General features: G+C 46.1%; 1 protein-coding gene across 2 annotated transcripts in view; it reads left to right on the top strand.

Moving 5' to 3' along the window:
• SFXN1 (sideroflexin 1) overlaps positions 1 to 19,656 on the top strand; it is a 36,897-nt gene that overhangs the window by 7,088 nt on the left and 10,153 nt on the right. For both annotated transcript variants that reach the window (XM_045803665.2, XM_087867805.1), the window contains exons 2-8: positions 4,264 to 4,438; positions 9,903 to 10,073; positions 10,816 to 10,914; positions 12,474 to 12,549; positions 13,123 to 13,208; positions 14,592 to 14,719; positions 16,537 to 16,586. In XM_045803665.2, the coding sequence (XP_045659621.1) occupies positions 4,275 to 4,438; positions 9,903 to 10,073; positions 10,816 to 10,914; positions 12,474 to 12,549; positions 13,123 to 13,208; positions 14,592 to 14,719; positions 16,537 to 16,586 (774 nt within the window). In that variant the 5' untranslated portion in view covers positions 4,264 to 4,274. The remainder of the gene's footprint in view (positions 1 to 4,263; positions 4,439 to 9,902; positions 10,074 to 10,815; positions 10,915 to 12,473; positions 12,550 to 13,122; positions 13,209 to 14,591; positions 14,720 to 16,536; positions 16,587 to 19,656) is intronic.

Genomic DNA, 19,656 nt, shown 5'->3' with positions numbered 1-19,656 from the left:
TCTATAATCCAAAGATATATATGTTGTTCACTGAAACTTTTTTTTTTTTTTTTTTTTGAGAGAGAGAGGAAGAGAGCAAGAGTGAGGGCAGCGGCAGAGGGGAGGGGAGAGAGAGAATCTTAAACAGATTCCATGCCTAGCACGGAGCCCAACATGGGGCTCGATCTCACAACCCTGAGATCATGACAGCCAAAATCAAGAGTCGGATGCTTAAATGAGTGAGCCACCTAGGTGCCCCTCTCTGAAACTTTCTTTTGAACCATTTTGGCTTCTCGATCATTCCTGCCGTCCCCGGTATCATCATAAAGTTGTACAACATAATGGCTTTATCCAGTGTTCTCTGCAGAAATTCCTAGGTGATGAGTACCTGTCATAAAACTGCCAGAACCTTGTGCTCAGCCGTGTTTGGGAACAGCTCTCTATAAAGGTGTCTGATCTTTGACCAGGTTCACCCTGGGCGGGGTGAAGAGCGAGCCCAGGAACCGCAAACCTCCAGATGGCTGTGCACTTTATGGCTGAACCAGACTGCGAGCAAACCAAACCGGTTCCTTCCTCTCCCGTCCCTGGGGACTTGGCTTCCTCCCCACAAAGGTGCCCAAGTTGGCTTTGGTACCCCCAACCCTCTGACCCGAACAGCTGTCCCCAGTATGCAGGGACCAGTGCTGCCCACCAGCCAGTGGACGCCCAGGACACGGTGGTTTGACCAAGTAGTCAGGGCCACGGCCCAGCCAGCTGATGGAAAGGGGGCGTGCTCCAGGGAACCCCCCCAACGTGGTGGCAAAGGCAATGTGGGCATATTCGCCTTGGAGGTAGCTGCAGGGTCAGAGGCCCAGGTGAGCTGCAGCCTCCTCTCTTCGCCAGCTCCAGGTACAAAATGCAGCATGCCTGTGATGCTGATGGGAAGAGAGGTCCCCAGCAGCGCCTCAGGGCCCCCTCCCCCAGCACCCTGACTCAGTGCGCAAAGAGCTGCTGCTTGGTCTGCAATCAGAGGGCCTGGGGCTGGGGGTGGACGGGAGGCCCCGCTGTTTAATGTGGAATAGGACACAGATTTTTAAAAAGAAAAAAAAAAATGAAAGTAGGACTCCTGATTATAGAAACTGGTTGATTTATTTAGAGTAGAGAAAGTGAAGTGTGCTTGAAGGTTCATGCATGGAAAGGCTTGTCTAATTGAAACATGGGAGTCACAGTTAATAATTAAAATTTTACCTGGCTTGAGGTCAGCTGTCTTTGTAAGAATGTTAATATGGCATTCCTGATTAGGCTTTGTGTTTTTGAAATTCGTAGGGGCAGAGACAGCTTATCGAGGCTAGTTGGTATTTCTTATGCCAGGTTATAGTGTTACTTGAAATCCTTTCCAATTAGGGGAAATAGTGCTGTTTTAGTTTCCTATCGCTGCTATGACAAATAACCACAAAGTTAGCAGTTGTAAAATAGCACGTTATCTTACAGTTTTGGAGGTTGGAAGTCTAAAATGAATCTGTGTTACTTTTGGAGGCTCTTTGCCTTTTCCAGCTTCCAGAAGCTGCAGGCCCTCCTTGGCTCACCGCCCCACATCACCCCAGTCTCTGCGTGTCTCACTTCTGTCCCTCGGACTCTGCCTCTCCTGCCTCCCTCTTTCTCTTGCAGGGGCTCTTGTGATTACATCAGGCCCCCCTGAATAAGCCAGAGTGGTTTCCCAGTCTCGAGATCCTTAACTTAATCACACCAGCAAAGTCCCTTTGCCACAGAAGGTAACATACTTGCAGTGTGCGGGGATAGGATGTGCACATCTTGGGAAGGGGCATTATTCTGCCTAGCACGAGTCCCATTTAAGGCCCATCACTGTATGCTCTCAGTGTCGGCTTGGGTGGGCTTGGCCGGGAGTGTGAAGACCCGCCTCCTTCCTCTTTGGCCAGGTAGATAAGGGTCAGCTGGGAGCAACACTTCCGGTTCGCACCTTCCTCTTCCGTAAAATGTGTGTAGTATTCCCAGAGCACAGCGTCGTGAGAGCTGAGGTAGAACGTTCCGCCACGGCTCAGAGTGGGGCTGGCACTCTTAGGCAGGCATCTAGCCCAGTCCCCAGACCAAACATGTTGAGATGCCTTTCCCCATCTCTCTCCTTTGTCTTTGCCTGTTAGAGACTTTGCGAGGCCTCCACAGCCTTCTTGCTCACGTGGTCCAGAGTCCCACAGGGTCCTTGTAGGGCAGAACTTCACAGCATCAGTAGAAACGTTTGCATTTGGAGCAAGGAGGAGGGCCTCAGAGAACAGTTCTGCGCAGGCGCTAGTTGGCGTACTTTGAGGGGAGCCTAGCTAACAGGGAGTGGTAAAGTAGAGAGAGGGGCTGGCAGACCGGAGCCCAGGAGTGCAGTCCTGCTCTGGTCCTGCGGCTTTTCTTCTGCCACCAGCACCAGTCACACAACCTGGGCGGGGTATCTGCCCCCGACCCCGGGCCTGTTTCCTCATCTGTATGGAGCGGTTAAACATGGTGGGTCTTTTTTAGAGATCCTGTCCAGCTCTCACGCAATTAGGACGTTTTGATTTTATAAAGTGACCACGTTTTAAACCCAGATCATGTCTGTGGCAACTTGACCTAAATGCTGCTTTCTATTTCACGAGTTGGAGATGGTTTGTTATTAAGAACTAGAATTCTATGAAAGCAACGTGTTATTTTTGGGGAGGATGCATGTTAGGGGTAAAGGACAAGTAGTGATGGTGAGGGTTCTATTGAAGGGAAGAAAGATGACTTGGTACTCAGTTATATGAGAACAGTCCATGTCAGCTATCCACTGGGGAACACGGTGATTGCTCAGGCCTGAGGGGCGGCAGAGGCAGCGCAGAGAAACGCCGGGAAGGAAACGGCTCCAGCGGCACGTACGGCCTGGTGCCCAGACTGCTGGAGGGCCGGGGCCGGAGCGCCACTGTCCCGTGCCTGGCCTCATGCTAGGCCTACGCAATCTCTTCCCTCAAAGCTGGTGCTCTCCTTAGACTAGATCTGTCTGTGACATTAGCAGACCGAAGGGTCAAATAGCTAAGGAGGCTTCAAACGACTGCTTTGTTATTCCTGTTGCCCTCCCCTACATTTCTAATACCAGTTCGAAGAGCAGCTTTCTTTTCCAGGTCATTTTTCACTAAGTTATTTTTTAGCGCTTCTCAAGTTCTTAGGTACCTTAAGATGCCAGGTGCAGGCATTTATACTTCATACAGCTTTGAGGGAAAAGATCGTAGACAAGGATACGTTCTTTATCATGGTGAAAAACTGAAAATAATTTAAACACTAGAGGTGTTATAAACGCAAAATGAATATTTAGTGCCATGTAGAATGCTCATGAAGTAAGCGCAAAAAAAATTAAAAAACAAAATGAAAATACAGAGTATGACATCAACCTTAGTTTTTTATTCATATGATATGTATAAAAAGTGTCTGCAAGGAATTACCAAAACATGATGGTTATCTCAGTGTGCCTAACTTATCAGAAATTTTGTTTCTTTATTCTGTATTTTCTACAGTAAGCTTATATTATTCAGAACACTATCGTAAGTATGCATTACAGTAAGACAGTGCAGTTCTAAAAATAAGTGTATATCACTCAGAGAAAGAAATTAGTTACTTTTGGGAAAATAGTAATGGTTCTTAGCCATAAAATAGGTATCATGGGAGGGAAACGATACGCCACAGTGTTACTTGTATTCATGGGCTTGTCCGAATGTGTTTTTCCCACCGTGTCCCTGTTAGATCGAGGAACATTACTCTGCATTTTTGACTGGGTGGTGTATACGCTGAACAAGGCTGACTGAATCTGAGTCTTTTTCTAGTTGTAGAATTTTTAGCACGTAGCCCTTTTGTGCATAATTAGTCACTTCTACCGCTAGAAATAACAAATTTAGTAGAGCGGAGTGGTGTAGTCGTATGGTGTTGGCTGTTGCACCCAGAAAAGGGGTTTCAAACTTCAGACCCTGTTACTGCTGACGTTATTTTTAACTTTTTCTATTTCTACTTTTTCTAGAGTATTTCTAGGCTTCCGAAAGTTAAGGAATGATGAAATACTGTGTATCTGTAAGGAGAAATATGTGGGAAATTATTGAAATTTGGTTAAGATCAGTTGGGATTTATGGATAAAGTAAGCTTTGGATTTAGATGGTCTTTCTGCCATTTATAGCAAAGTTATTTTTCTAAAGAGGAATGTACATAAATCTTTACCTGGAAATTAATGTGACTATAGAGTTTCCAAAATGTGTAGCAACATCGTAAATCTTAACTCGACTTGTCTTTTTGACCCTCTAGAGTCCAGGACGATGTCTGGAGAACTTCCACCGAACATTAACATCAAGGAACCTCGATGGGATCAAAGCACTTTTGTTGGACGAGCTAGTCATTTCTTCACTGTAACAGATCCCAGGAATATCCTGTTAACCAACGAACAACTAGAGAATGCAAGAAAAGTAGTGCATGATTACAGGTAACATTAATGATCATGCTTTTTGATTAATACTGTAATAGGTCATCATGTTAGCCCACTGCCTTGACACCTTCACTTAGTCATTTTACAACTTTTCTCTTTTTTGCAATGGAATCCTCTTTACCAAAAAAAAGAGGAAGTAGGAAGACAGACGTGCTTTACCCCCTGAGGCTGAGCCTTAATGCAGATATCCGGTGTTCACAGTGACCTGAAAATAAGAGCTGTCCCTCCGACTCCTAGGTACCGATCTGTGAGGTCCCCTTTCCCAGCGCTCTGCCTCCTCTCCAGCACATCCCTGTATCTGTAGCCCCCGTGCATCTTCTGTCTCCGGGTGCAGACAGCATCGTGCAGAAAGCAAATTGTCGAGAATTAGAGTAGGTTGGTTGCTTCTGAAATAAAGTGTCAAGGAATGAACCTCGCAGGCAGGAGCTCAGGTGGAAGGATGCTGGCGGCAGTTTGTAGGTTTGGGCTGTAGTTCATCAGTTCGAAGAGCCAGTCATGCCGTCAGGGAGGAGATGCTCTAAGGAGGCAGTGGTCACAACCGTCTCCGTAAAAGAGCACATAAGAAATATTTCAGGCTTTGTGGGCCACAGAGGGTTTCTGCCCCAGAGTTTTCTTAGTTTTTTGTTTTTGTTTTTTGGGGGTTTTTTTTACTTTTTATTTTTTTTAAAACAATCCTTTTAAAAAATTAAAAGGCACTCTTAGCTAGTGAGGCAGACAGGCCACAGACAGGAGTTTACAGACTCCTGCTCTAGGGGGGAGTCAGCCAGAAGCTGAGACTTGGAGCAGTGGACGCTCCAAGCATGCTGGGAGCAGCGCACACAGGCGGGGATTTGACGGTCTCGTGGGTGGTTAGGGAAGGAACCAAGGGCAGTCTGTAAAGTTAATCGCCAAACACTGAGGCTGGCCAGATGTTAGCATGTGCCAGCGCATCAAGAGAGAAGAGCCGAGGAACAGAACATCTTAGAACCTTACGCGAAAGTACTGAAGGACAAGCAGAGAGAGAGCAGAAGCACGTGTCAGGAATTCAGGAAAGTAAATGTCCTATGAATCTGGAGCAGTAGCCCTAAAAGGGAGAGGTGCAGAGGAAAAGACAGCTAGAGGAGTTGAAGAGAAGACATAAAAACACTGCAAAGAAGCTAACACTGTAGGAGCGAGACGGGGCAGTGGGAGGCACTAATGACAGAGCTGGCTCAATGAAAAAGGAGGGACAAAGACGTGGAAGGTAAACCCGACACACTCTTCCAGTGGGGAAGAGCAGAGGTGGGCACACTTTTCCCGCAGAGGACCAGACGGCAAATATTTTCAGCTTTGCAGGCTATACGTTCTCTCCTGCATATTCTTCTTGTTGTTCCTGCTTGTTTTACAACCCCCTAAAAACGTAAAAACCATTCCTAGTGCACAAGCCATTCAGAAACAGGCCACGGGGGGGCTCCTGGGTGGCACAGCGGTTAAGCCTCTGCCTTCTGCTCAGGGCATGATCCCGGCGTTATGGGATCGAGCCCCACATCAGGCTCCTCCACTGGGAGCCTGCTTCTTCCTCTCCCACTCCCCCTGCCTGTGTTCCCTCTCTCGCTGGCTGTCTCTATCTCTGTTAAATAAATAAATAAAATCTTAAAAAAAAAAAAAAAAGAAAGAAAAAGGCCACGGGCTATACTTTGTCAGTTCCCGGTACAGGCGTAAAGGTGGGAGCAGATTGGGGGTTGCCAAGAAATGGGGGAATGACTCCAGAGGATCCTGCAGGAACTTTGGGGGAGACGAAAATATTCCATACCATGATTCTGGAGGTGGCTGCAACACTGTACCTTTTCCAAAGCACATCAGATCGTACGCTTAAAATGGGTAACTTTTATTGCATCCGTAAAGCTGATTTAATTTTTTGAAAAAGGAGACGCTTCCCAATTCATTTGCAACACTGATACTATAAATGACAGAAGTACACTGAAAGAATACAGTGATCCATCTTGCAAATTAATAACATAAAAATCCAAAATAAAATACCAGCACATCAAATCCAGACTTTCATTAAAGTATGAACAAGCAGGATTTATTCCAGGAATAAAAAGTTGATTTATTTTAGGACATCTATCAGTGTAATTTGTCACATCAAAGCAGGAAAGGCACATCTTGATAGATGCCCGAAAGAAGGTTAAATTATCCATGTGTTTCTCAGAAAATAATTAATCAGCTAGGAATAATGTACTGTACTTCTTTCATATGGTAAAGAATACACACCCACATTAGCAGCCAGCATCACACTAAGTAATGAAACAGTAGAGCCGAACTCCCCAGACAGTTCCTTAGAAGAGCAATCCTGTGAAATATTTCCCCCCAACACCAGAGGGAGAGAGAGAGAAAGATAAAAAGAAAGGCAGAAAGAGAAAGATAGGAAGATAGGAAGGAAGGGGGAAAGAAAGAAGAGAGAAGGTGGCTTTCATAGTCAAAATTTGGAAAAGTTTATAGCCCATTCTTTTGTTTTTTCTTAAGATTTTATTTTTAAGTAATCTCCATACCCAACACAGGGCTCGAACTTACAACCCTGAGATCAAGAGTTGCATGTCTCACTTACTGAGCCAGACAGGCACCCCTACATCCTGTCGACTTCTGAAAAATTCCAAGAAGTATCAGAATAAAGAAAGCCGTTAGTAGTCCGTTTTCCCTAACTTGAACATGGGCCTTTTTTCTTTCCCGTAAACCTTATAACATCTAAGAACACTCCTCTAAAAACCTTGCTCTACAAGTCATTCTCTTTAAAGTCAGGAGCAAGTCCAGGGATACCTTTATCCTCACTGTTGTGTGGTATTGTTCTGGAAGCCCTAACCAATTCAGTAAGACATAAAAAAGAAATAAGAGGAGGGGCGCCTGGGTGGCTCAGATGGTTAAGTGTCTGCCTTGGGCTCAGGTCATGATCTTCGGGTCCTGGGACCGAGCCCCACGTCTGGCTCCCACCTCAGCAGGGAGTCTGCTTCTCCCTCTCCCTCTGCCTCTCCCCCTGCTTGTGCTCTCTCTGTCTTCCTCTCAAATGAATAAATAAAACCTTTAAAAAGAAATAAGAGGGGTGCCTGACTGACATACTGGTGGAACTTGGGGTCCTGAGTTTGAGCTGCATGTTGAGTGTAGAGATTGCTTAAATAAATAGACGTAAAAAAAAAAGAAAAGAAAGAAGATGTACAAATATTAAAAATGTGACAATTTCTTTCTCCTTCCTTTTTTTTTTTTTGCAAATGATTTTTCTCACCAATCAACTAAAAAAACAATGGAACAAAGAGAATATGACAAGTGGGCTACACAAAAAAGTCAGCAGTTTCCCATACACCAGCAATAACCAATTAGACAATATTATTTTAATATCATTCGTCAGATAGATAGATAGATATAAATAAAATATCTGGGAATACACTTACCCGGAAATGTGAAGCAGTTCCAAGCCCACTCATTAAAAGGAGCATTTGATAACTGGAGAAACGTGCAGTAAGTCTGGATGGAAAGTCTTAGTACAGTAGAAGTGTCGATTCTCTCTAAATCAATACAGTTCTGGTCCAAATATAATTGTGCTCACCTATAAAATTGACAGAATAATTCTAAGCATTGTCCGAAAAAGTAATGAGCATAACTCAGTCACTTTTGAGAGAGGAGGGACTGCTGTTCTACCAGGCACAGAATGGATTGTCATTTGGAGGTGGGCATCGGCCCCACAAGCTGAAGATAGTAGGAACTCTCTAGAAATCCCCAAAACCAAGCCCAGCGTTCAAAGAATCTCAACTGATGATGGGGGCTATGGCGTTTAAATCTTGGTGTTAGGGTAGCGGAGCCGCCAGTGGGGAAGTCAAGGTAAGCAAGTTTCACATTTTCATATCTTAAGATAAATTCCAAATGAGTTAAAAACCTCAGTGACAATTAAAAAAAAAAACCTGTTACGAAAGTGCAAGACGTAGAGGCGAATATTTGTATAACCCTCAAGCAGGTCAGGCCTTTCTAGGCAAAGACTTCGTCTGTTCCTGCCTGACTACATCCAGATAAAAATGTTCAGGGGCACAGATGACACGGCTAACAAGAGTCACCCACAGCGGGTCACGTTTACATGGGAGCCGCTTAAACAGTGGGGATGCCGCTGCTGATCGACAGACGTACTCAAGTGGAGAGAAAGGACAAAAGGTGCATTAACAGCCTCAGTATTTTACATAACTTTTGTCTCAGCCAATGTACTCGTTTGTTTCTGATTAATCTTGGATGCAGGGAAAGATTTATTTGTAAGGAGATTGACGTCCTCATCCTTTACAAATGAAAAGATTAGTGGCAATTAAAGTGCCCAGTAATAGGGATCGGGATAATCTACTATCTCATAGTCGCCGGTGGAAGATTGGAGCATTTAAAAGGATGATGTGTTAGTTCCGTTTCCTAAGGCGGCTGTAACTAATTACCACCAGCTGAGTGGCTTCAAACAACGGAAAGTGTTATTTTACTGTTCTGGAGGCTAAAGTCCGAAACCAGGGTGTTGGGAGGGCCACCTCTCTCTGAAGGCTCTCGGGAGAACCTTTCCTCCTCCCTTCCAGCTTCTGGTGGCCCGAGGCGTTCCCTGACGCTCCCTGACTTGGAGCGACGTTATTCCAATCTCCGCCTCTGTCTCTGTCGTCACAGGGCCTTCTTTGTCTGCGTGTGGCTGGCTTGTAAGGGCTCCCGTCATTGGATTTAGGGCCCCCCTCATCAGCATGACCTCATTTTAACCATTACATCCACGAAGACCTTGATTCCAAATAAGGTTCTGAGGTTCTGGGTGGATATGAATTTGGGGGAACACTATTTAACCCAGTATAGGTGATAGAGAAGAAGTTCTAAAGATACAGAAAAGCATTTACAAAATAGTATTCATTTTAAAAGGGTCATAAAACAACAGGGTGGCGGTAATAGGGACCCTAAGTGGCGAATACAGATCCTGCAAGACCCGGGCCGTGTCTTCGCAAAACAGCATCAGTGGAAATGGGCACTCAGAGGCTTGAGTGGTTTTAATTGCACTGATGAATGTCTGTATTTTCTAAATTTAGCCATGAACCTGTGTTTCTTTGATCAGGTAAAATAATGAGCCTTTCTAATCCAGGGTTTCAAACCGTCGGTATAAAAATGAATTAATGTTCTTGATTGCCACAGCTTTTGTCTAATTGGTTGAAAATATAGAGTTTGCAAAGTTCAAAATACATTTTTAAATATGTCATTTAAAACAAGGAATATTTCAAAGTTGAATACTTTAAGATACAAGATAGGTTTTTGTTTTTCAAAATTACAGACCATTTGCGATATGTGGGTTTGAAATGTTCATTGTGTTTACCGTCTCTTGTACTAAAATTCCACTGCAGGCACAGTTGTTTGAGGTAAGGGTAAACTTAAAAACTTTCTAGCTACATGTCTCTAAGAGCACTGGTGAGATATTGGAAATGAACGGTTCCCTTGTTATTTCTTGTTTCCCTAGGCAAGGAATCATTCCTCCAGGTCTTACGGAAAATGAATTATGGAGAGCAAAGTACGTCTATGATTCAGCTTTTCATCCCGACACGGGTGAGAAGATGATTTTGATAGGAAGAATGTCAGCTCAGGTTCCAATGAACATGACCATCACAGGTTGTATGATGACATTTTACAGGTAAGTTATGGAAACATCACAACAGTTCATTTTATATTGCAGAAGCTTAACGTACATTTTGGTATATAAATAGTTTTATTGAAATAAATGTCATTTCACGTTGAGTTCCATTTTGTATAAATGTCGCAACTGTCTAGGGGGTTGTTTTAACTTTTCCTGGTGCTAAATAAATAGTATTCTCTTTGTTGTTCAAAGGAGACTGAATTTTTCCCTAACTCTCAACACCCAAAAGGAAATGAGATGGAGAAAGACAATTAAAAAGTCTCTAAGCAAATTCTCTTTCTAGTCAACTCGTAAGACGCAGATGTGCGTGCAGATGAGCCGTAGGCGCAGACGTTGAGGCTTTTGCACGAGCCGTTAGGGGGATCAGGGCTGCTCCCCCGCACACAGCTTGCTTCTCTGCCTAAGAGAGGGGGCCTGACATGTGTTGAGTGCCTGGTGTACGCCAGGCTCTCTACAGATTTAAGATCAAATTTAAGGAGGATGCCTTGATCCCCACCGTGGCCCTTTGAGCTTGGGGTTACCCGTATCCAAAGAAGGAGGAAGATGCTGAGATCCAGAGGGTGCCCAGCTGCCCCGCCACACAGGTCCGAAGCCTTCGCCGCGGAGCGCAGGGTCTCGGACCTCGCGTGCTCCTTCTGCAGTCCGTCTCCTCTGTGGTTACTGGTGTTGACGTTTTCTGTTCTGCACAGCGGCTAGGTCTCCGGCAATGGCCGGTATGTGATGGACCACTCTGTTTTAGGACTGCACCGGCGGTGCTCTTCTGGCAGTGGATCAACCAGTCCTTCAACGCCGTGGTCAATTACACCAACAGAAGTGGAGACGCTCCCCTCACTGTAAAGTAAGACCGTTAGAGTTCATCATTCGCTGTCCTTCCCCAGTGTGCATTCGGTTCAGTGGCGTAGAAATGGTTGACGTTCAGAATATCATGGGGCATATTTTCCAGTAGCGTTTCTTCTGCTTCTTTCCCACCCAGATGCCCGTCTTGTCCAGCCTCCCTTCTCAGACATAACTCATGCTGTTAGGGACGCTGGTAGGTAGATTTGTCCCCCACACCCTCAGGCTCCCCCTGCGGAACACAAGGCAGGCAGTTCAGGGCCGGCCCGTGGCAGACGACAGGCTGTGCGCCCATCTACCCTGAGCCTGTGGCCTAATAACAACATCAAAAGTAGCGGCGTCAAGACTGTGATCTCTGCAGGAACCACGGGGACGTTTATTTAGGATCTGTCTTTAAGCCGCCCGTAGAGCCAAACGGAAGGTGAATAGGTTTAAAATGGTGCCTCCTGTAAGAAACTGGGCAGGCTAAAGTGATTAGTGAACCAAAACTTTTAGTTCAAACTTGGAGAATACTTCAAAGTGTTTTCTTTTTTGTCGGTTTAAACGGCTTCTGACAGTTCATAGTCTTCTCTTGTCCCCACATGGAGCGAAGGCTCTGGAAGTCTGCCGCCAGCACTGTTTGTCACACCTTCAGTTCTTCCAGCCCACACAGTAAAACGTATTCATTTTTATTTATTATCATTATTATTATTATTTTTTTTTTTTAGAGAGAAAGCACACAAGGCAGGGGGTAGACAGAGGGAGAGGGATAGAGAACCTTAAGCAGACTCCATGCCCAGCACAGAGCCCACCACGGGGCTCGATCTCACGACCCTGAGATAATGACCTGAGCCAGAATCAAAAGTCAGACGCTTAACTGTCTAAGCCACCCAGGCACCCCTAAAACTTTATTTAAAATAAGAGAAAACACGGGGCGCCTGGGTGGCTCAGTCGTTAAGCATCTGCCTTCGGCTCAGGGCGTGATCCTGGATCCCTGGGATCGAGCCCCACATCAGGCTCCTCCGCTGGGAGCCTGCTTCTTCCTCTCCCACTCCCCCTGCTTGTGTTCCCTCTCTCGCTGGCTGTCTCTCTCTCTGTCCAATAAATAAAATCTTTAAAAAAAATAAAATAAGAGAAAACAGCTGTGCTTAACTGCCTGTTGCAGATGGACTTCTAGTATTTCGATACAATAAGTCATAATTTTAAGAACAGCAACATGGCAGTTTTACACTCAGTATGTGTATTTCCATTTTGAGAAGTACTTTTTATTTACGCCATATGCTGCCCACTCTTAGGCCAAGATGCTGTTCCCTGCACGCTCACAGCCCCTCAGTACCCCCAATACCTACTCCCTACAGCCGCTGCTATAGTTGGTGGCCGGCTTGTCTGCAAGGAAGGCCACTCTTCCAAGGACTGCTTGCTTCCAGTCTGCGTTTGTCTGTTTGTAGAGTGATAATGAGTGGCGTTTTGTGGGCTCTCCCTTCTTAATCACTCTTTCACATTGTCCCCTCATTTCCTCAAAAAACGTCGAACCCAGGTTTCCTGACAGGCACTCGTTTTTCACGCACTGTTCTTTCTTTTCAGTGAATTGGGAACAGCTTACGTTTCCGCGACAACTGGTGCCGTAGCAACAGCTCTAGGACTCAACGCATTAACCAAGGTACTTGGATTTTTATTTCCCTAGTAAGGCTTCCTAATTTGTTCTCACCCGCCTGGCTCCAAGTCTCTCCATTATTTCTCAAAATAGTTCAAGTCCTGGGGCTTTCTTATTACCATCATTATCTTCGCCCGCCTCCGTTGGTTGGGTCTTCCAGTGAGTTTCGGAAGGGCTGTCACCAGCAACCTCTGCCAGGCCCCTGGCCTGTCCCTGGCACCGCGTCTGACATGCTCAGTGCTCCCCAACCCTAACTGGCCGCTAGAGGCTATGTGCCGAGGAGTGTGCCCACACCCACAGCTCTGGAGAGGCGGAGACGCCCTGCCTGAACTCCAGACCCCGCGACTCCAGAGCCCCCCAGTCCATCAGCCGGGCCAGTCTGGCCAATGTCTTGTCCCAGTGCGCCCGTGCTGGAAACTGACAACCACCACCAGGAAACGAGTTCTCAGAGTACTCCTGGCCTCAGTTTCCGTACCAGTAAGACTCTGTGTTTTTAGCAGTTTTCAAGGAGAAATAATTATTTGCATTCAGTCATACGGGTGAAGTAAGATAACCTTCTTGGGATTTTTCTTTCTGCAGCATGTCTCACCGCTCATAGGACGTTTTGTTCCCTTTGCGGCCGTAGCTGCTGCTAATTGCATTAATATCCCATTAATGAGGCAAAGGTAAGATTCATATGCGGTCTTAGAAAGGACTGGCGCTTGAGAGTAGAGTCTGTAATAATTAGTTTTGTTGAAACTTTTAACAATTCGTTTTAATATTTACAGATGGAATTATATGGGACCCTAGGTTTGCGTCAAAGTAACCTATCCTGGCACAGGGATGGATCCATTAATGAAACAAGCTTAGCCATGAGTTGCTAATTATTGAAGTAGGCTGCTGAGTATGTGGGGGGTTAGAATACTCTTTCTACTTCTCTGTAAGAAAAAGTTTGAAACATATATCTCAGACTAACACTTAGTTGTTCTAGAGCTGGGCAGAGAAGACCTGTGCACAGAAAGTTTATTCTCTAAAATAGGTGACCCCCCACTGTCTTATCGGGTTTAAAATAATATTAATCTGTATTTTCAGAAGTATGTTATAGGACTGGCAAAAATTAAAAAAGAAAAAAGAATAGGAAAAAGCATTTTGGAATGGATAACAAAACACAGGAGTGGGAGCTGTAATTTTAGTGTCAGTAACTGGAGTTGAATACCCAGTGGTACCGTGTACTGGTGATTCCTGTCAGTACAGTTAGTTTACTTAGTAATGTCATGTATTGTATTTGTCTCATTTGGAAGGTTGCTCAGATTTACATGTGAGCCTAGAAATTAGCCTTATCTTTAAGTTAAGCGTATTCACCCTTTGAATTATATTGTTATTAAAAATGCAACACTTTTTTTTCGTGGAGTTTACTAGTGTTGTTTTACCTTTTTTTTTTTTTTAAGATTTTATGTATTTACTTGAGAGAGAGATTGAGAGCGTGCAAGGGGAGAGGCAGAGGGCAAGGGAGAAAAAGGGAGAAAGAGAGAATCTCCAGCAGACTCTGTGCTGAGCGTGGAGCCAGACGCTGGGCTTGATCCCACAACCCTGAGATCATGACCTGAGCTGAAATCAAGAGTCAGATGCTCAACCGACTGAGCCACCCAGGCGCCCCGTGTTATTTTACTTTTGTGCCTATCACACAAGGATTAGACTTGTTCATGGTATTTAAAAATAGACCTGTTAGGGGTGCCTGGGTGGCTCAGTCAGTTGGGCATCTGCCTTCAGCTTGGGTCATGGTCTCTGGGTCTCGGAATCGAGTCCCATGTTGGTCTCCCTACCCGGTGGGAGTCTGCTGTTCTCTCTCTCTCCCCCTTCTGCCCCTCCCCACTGCTCATTCTCTTTCTCTTTCTCTCTCTCAAATAAATAAAATCTTTAAAAAATAAAAATACACCTGTTAGTGCCAAAAATGACACTCGAATGGGTATTTGGATTCAATATGGACTTGGTCTTCCATAGCCCAGTGCTGTTTCCAGCTGTTTCATGAAGGCATCTGTGAACTTCTTTGCCTGTGTTTTGCTCGGCAGGGAACTCAAAGTTGGCATTCCCGTCACAGATGAGAATGGGAACCGCTTGGGCGAGTCGGCCAATGCTGCAAAACAAGCCATCACGCAAGTAGTCGTCTCCCGGATTCTCATGGCAGCCCCGGGCATGGGTTAGTAGCCCTTGTCGGCGAGCCCCGGCCGGAGTCTGTGGGGTGGGAAGCCGCAGCACAGTTTAAGCAGCGGAGCAGGGTAATCCTTAGGCTTTAGTGGCACGACGCCGGGTGCTGTGTCGGGAGCAGAGTGAAGAGGGCCGAGAGTGATGGTTAGAGACTGGCCAGGAGGCTGGCGCGCGGTAGCAGGCCAGGGATGGGCCAGGTTTGGCCCAGAGCAGTGACAGTATGGACGATGAGAACTTGAAGGCAAACAATTTGATTTTCATAATTCTTAAGAAGAAACTTCTAAAAGTTCTTGAATCAGAGAAATTTCTGCCGAGCTTATTTATATCAGTTAGAAACCCTTGGAGCACAAACCAAGTTGGGTTGGTTAGGGCAGCTGCAAGATGTGTGCCGAGCTTCTACTCAGTTCTGTCCACACGGCTTGGAGTCAGCATGACCCACAGCCAAAATCTGCTTTGTGTGTAGTTCCTCTGAGAATCTCTGGCCTTCTCCTAGGGCTTCCTAGAGCTGCCCTCAGACCAAAGGTCGAGAGAAGATTCTCAGACTTACTCAGAAACCAGAGGCCCTGGGAAGTCTAGTGCTCTGTTAAAAAAAAAAAAAAAAAAAAAAAAAAATTGAAGTTAGTAGGATTAATTTCATCATCTAAACTGACCACAAAAAGCACTTGGCTATTAACCAAGCTCTCAAAAGAAGCACACGTAATCAATTGCTGTCAGGTTGTCCTGCTGTTATCTTTGGTTGTCTTTAAGTTCTTTTTGTCATTGTGAGTCTCACCAGCGCATAAGTAGGAGTGGGTAAGCAAAGCTGAAGAAGAGGGCCTGAAGGAAAACTTTGAGGAACATTGTAGTGGCATCAGTCGTAATCCCAGATAATTGGGATTATGTGATTTAGCCACCGTGGATGGATTGAACAAAGGGACCCCTTGGCGCCCTCAGGAGACAGCGGTGCGCGCTGTGGGGGCGGGGGCGCCGTCACTCACCTGCGAGGGGCTGCGGGGCCTGCCCCAACACGCCCGCCGTGCCCGGACTTCCACATCTGCCGATGTCAGGCTGGCAGCTCCAGCCTCTACCCTGCATTTGCTTTTGGTTTGGGTTTTGTTCTTTCTCATTTTGAAATATGAGGTTTCCCTTTGGAGTTCAGCCAGCCCAGTGGATCCATTTCTAGAGGCTTGGTTATTTTAAACATTAATTAGTCCCGAGAGAAGAAACACAGCCTTTCTGTCCTAGTGAAATCTATAGAGGTAATTGCCAGATGGAAGTGGTTGATGTGACAGTTGGGTCTGATAGAAACTGTGAGTAAATAATAAATGAACTACCACTACCCGAGGTGTTACGTACATTACTGTCTCCAGCCATCGCAGCCAGTTGGGTAGAATTCTCCCCGTTTTATCGATGAGGAAAACAGAAAACTGAGGCTCAGAGAAGTTAGGTAACTTTTGTTCCTCAAGGCAGTACTCTTTTTCTTAAGGCAGAATCTTTATACTGGACTCCACGTGGGATGGATGCCTGGAGGAGGCTGCATCTGTTTAATTAGCACAGAAGGGGAAAGTTCTGGGTGTTTATACTATTGTATATTTAAAGTTAAATATAAAGTTCTCTTCAAGATTATAAAATTTTCCAGCTGGTAAAGAGCATTGCATTGTTTTTAATTTTTTTAAGTGCTGAAGTATTTTAAAGAATTATTGCAAATAATTTCGCTCTGCCAGTGTGAAAATAGCCTAAAAGTAACATAAGCCTTTTGTAAAGTGGTTGAAAAAGATGTGAGCTGAAAATAAATATTAAAGATTTAAATGGCTCTATCTTCTCTTGCAGCCATCCCTCCATTTATCATGAACACTTTGGAGAAGAAAGCCTTCCTAAAGGTAAGCCTCAGTTCCGTTAATCTTTGTCTCAATCCTTTCAGTTCCTTTTCAGACTTCAAACAATACAGAATATTCCCGGCACAGCGAGTAAAGAATTTGAAGGCCGTTGGCACTTGGGCACTTACATAAATAAAAAGGTGTTTCCGGGAACATCTTACTTCCGATCTCAGATATTTGACAGAGCTTTCGTACATGAAGGCGGCTGGCTGCCCGCTCCTCTTGAGAGGTTATATCAGTTACAGCTGGTCTTAGCCATCCCTTGGGTGCCCAGCCAGGTGGTAATGAAGAGGTGAGTGTGAACTTGGGGTGATGTGTTTATACGTCACTACACGTACCATCAGTTTGGACTAGTAGCTTTGTAGGACCCTGAATATAGTGCCCGGTGTAGTTTTCTTTGGTGATCATATCTACTGATCCATTAATCTACCAGCCACCTCCCTTCAAGGTCTGAAAATATTAGAGGATGAAACTGCGACCAAGGACTCGCGATGCTTCTACGTTGCTTTTTGTGGCTTCCCGGTTTAAAGCAATAGTGTTCGTGCATCACCGTCATTTTCCAGTTCTTTCACCAGAGGGATTCGGTAGAACAGGGTGACTCACTTGGCTCGTGCGTTGTTACATCTGCCAAGAGGAAGGAGCCGGGTTCCTCGCTCGCCGGAGGAACAGGCATGTTGTGGGGCAGACCGCAGCTCTCTTACGGTGAATTGTTTGGGGTCTTAGAACTGTAACATCGAGGGGACAATATAAAGCTTCAAAAACGGACGTAGTTCACAAGCCACACACTTCCTAAATGATTCCATTGATTAGGGGTATTCTAAAAGTGCAGCGGGTGTGTTCACTGACCCCTGTACTCCCCGTGCACCCCAGAGGCAAAGCCACGGTCAACACCAAGTGAACCCTTCGTAAATACTCTCATGTAACAATGTTCTTGGGAAAGTAAGCCAGAAAGTCTGCTGTGAGGCAACAGTAATGTTGAGTGCCTCATTTGACCCATGTAGCCAGGGTGTCACCTGTCACTGCACCAACCCCATGTTAGGGAAGGGGGACCGTCTCTCCAGCACCTTCTCTCATATTCTTTTTTGCGTGCTGCGTGCTTTGGGCACGTGGAAGAATTCTTTCCCTGAGCGTCCTCCTCTAGGAGTCTTACACATCGGTGGGTCGGTGGGAATTGTGCAGCAGAGTGTCGTCATGGCTCTGCAGCGACTGCACTGTCCCCAAATTCAGAACAGTTACATGTAAGGAAGCAGTAAAGCTATTGGTGTAGACCAAAGTGTCATCGTGCACTAACATTTTACCTACTTCAGTAAGCTCTTCTTTTGAGAATTGATGACCAAGTTTTGCCCAAATCTGTTTCTGGTGCAAAGCTTAGAAAAGGATTAACTCTTAAAAGCTGCTAATGGATTAGTTTATCTACTAGAACTGTGACTATATCCTAAAGCCACCAAATTATATACACATTTGGAATGCGTCAGCTTTGACACCTCTGTGATTTTCAGATAATCTGAGAAAAACGAGTGCTCCTTCCTCTCTCCATCCCTGCTTTACTTATGGGAAGTGATTCAGGCTTTGAAGGAAGAAGCCTATCGAAGTAACTTAAATGGGGTTTGTCCGCGTCACTCTCCAGCTTACTGGTAGTAAGGGGTCTACCCAGTACGTCCATAACCTTGCAGACGTTGACCTGATGCCCTGCGTTCTTCTCTGCCGGCTCTCGATCTGGGAAGCCATTACGATTAGGGTTGTAGTAGTTCAGCGAGGGCCTGTGTTGACCGAGGCAACCTGTTGACTCACCCGGTGGTTATTAGCTCCTCAGGCAGTGACATGCCAACCTCAGGAGCCAAGGAGGATCAAAACAAACCTAACCCACCCACCCACCCCCACTGAACTGAAGCAAAACTCGGGTTTTGGAAGCAAGACCAGATGTCTAGGTCAGTGACAGGGCTTGGAAATCGTCATGTGATGTGAGGTTGTCTGATGTAGAAGCGACAGCTTTTGCAAGAGGGGAGTCGTAAGTGTGGCCCGTTCACCCGCAGTGCGGTGAGGTTAGGATTGTCGTGAGTCTGCAGGTAACCGTGGAAGCAGATGGGAGGCCACTTTCGGCAGCAGCATCCCCACGGCTGAGGCCTCCCTGATCTTTTCTCTCTGCCTCTCAAATGCCGCCCAGCACCTCTTTACCAGAAGGGTCTCCGCAGCCTGCCTCTGGATAGAGGCTCCGAATCTCGCCACCTGCCCCCGCGGGTGGTACTTTATCCTGCAGAGTCTGGCTCTGGCCTGTGGGCATCGGGCTCCCGCCTGTGGGCCTTGGGCACACTCTGGCCGCTAACATGTATCCTGGCCATGGCTGGGGATTCCAGAAATTCTGTGAGAAAGTCTGCATCTGAAGCTCCATTAATGCTGAGAAGTTAGGTCCCTGGGGAACACACAAAATGAGGTTGGTACATTATTCTAGAGCAGTTGTGCCTTGGCACTCCTGGGGTCTCAGCATTATTGGAAAAGTTGCTGGAGTTTCTCTGATCTCTGAGCGACAAACACTGGACAGAAGACCTAGTTGAGCATCTCGCATCATTTTCTTGCTCTGACGGTTAGAAGTTGCTGCACATACAGCCTAATAGCATTTTCTACGTGAAGGAACCAGCAAACGATACAAGCAGCCAGTCCCCCATCGCCACTCCGTTGTGGGCTTTTTCACCTTAGTAACTGAATGCATATTGTGTTGTCCTCCCCCACCTCAGTATGCCGTTTTTAGCTTTGCTTGATACCGTACATGTCAGTGAGAACTTGGAAGTGTGCCCCCTCACCTGTCCTTCACAAAGCAGCCCGCTGCCTGCCCCACTTTCCAACAGCGAAGGGCCTCACCTGGAGCTGGGAGAGGCCAGTGGCCTCAGAACCCCGAGGCAGGGCCGGGAGCGGTGGTCAGAGTAGTCCACGCTCGGTCCCAGCGTCTCACCAGCTACAGGGGGTCTGGGGTAGCTGTCCCGCTCCAGGCCTCAGCAGGGGGTGTTGCTTTGAAAAAGGAGTGGTGAACTGTCGAGCTGTTCGTACGCACACACCGCTCCCCAAGTACGGCGTGGCC

Source organism: Ursus americanus, chromosome 15 (assembly GCF_024610735.1).
Source record: "Ursus americanus isolate L20-20 chromosome 15, mUrsAme1.1.p, whole genome shotgun sequence".
NCBI lineage: Eukaryota > Metazoa > Chordata > Mammalia > Carnivora > Ursidae > Ursus > Ursus americanus.
The sequence above is the reverse complement of the archived record's forward strand: the minus strand, read 5'-3'. Positions and strand labels throughout refer to the sequence as shown.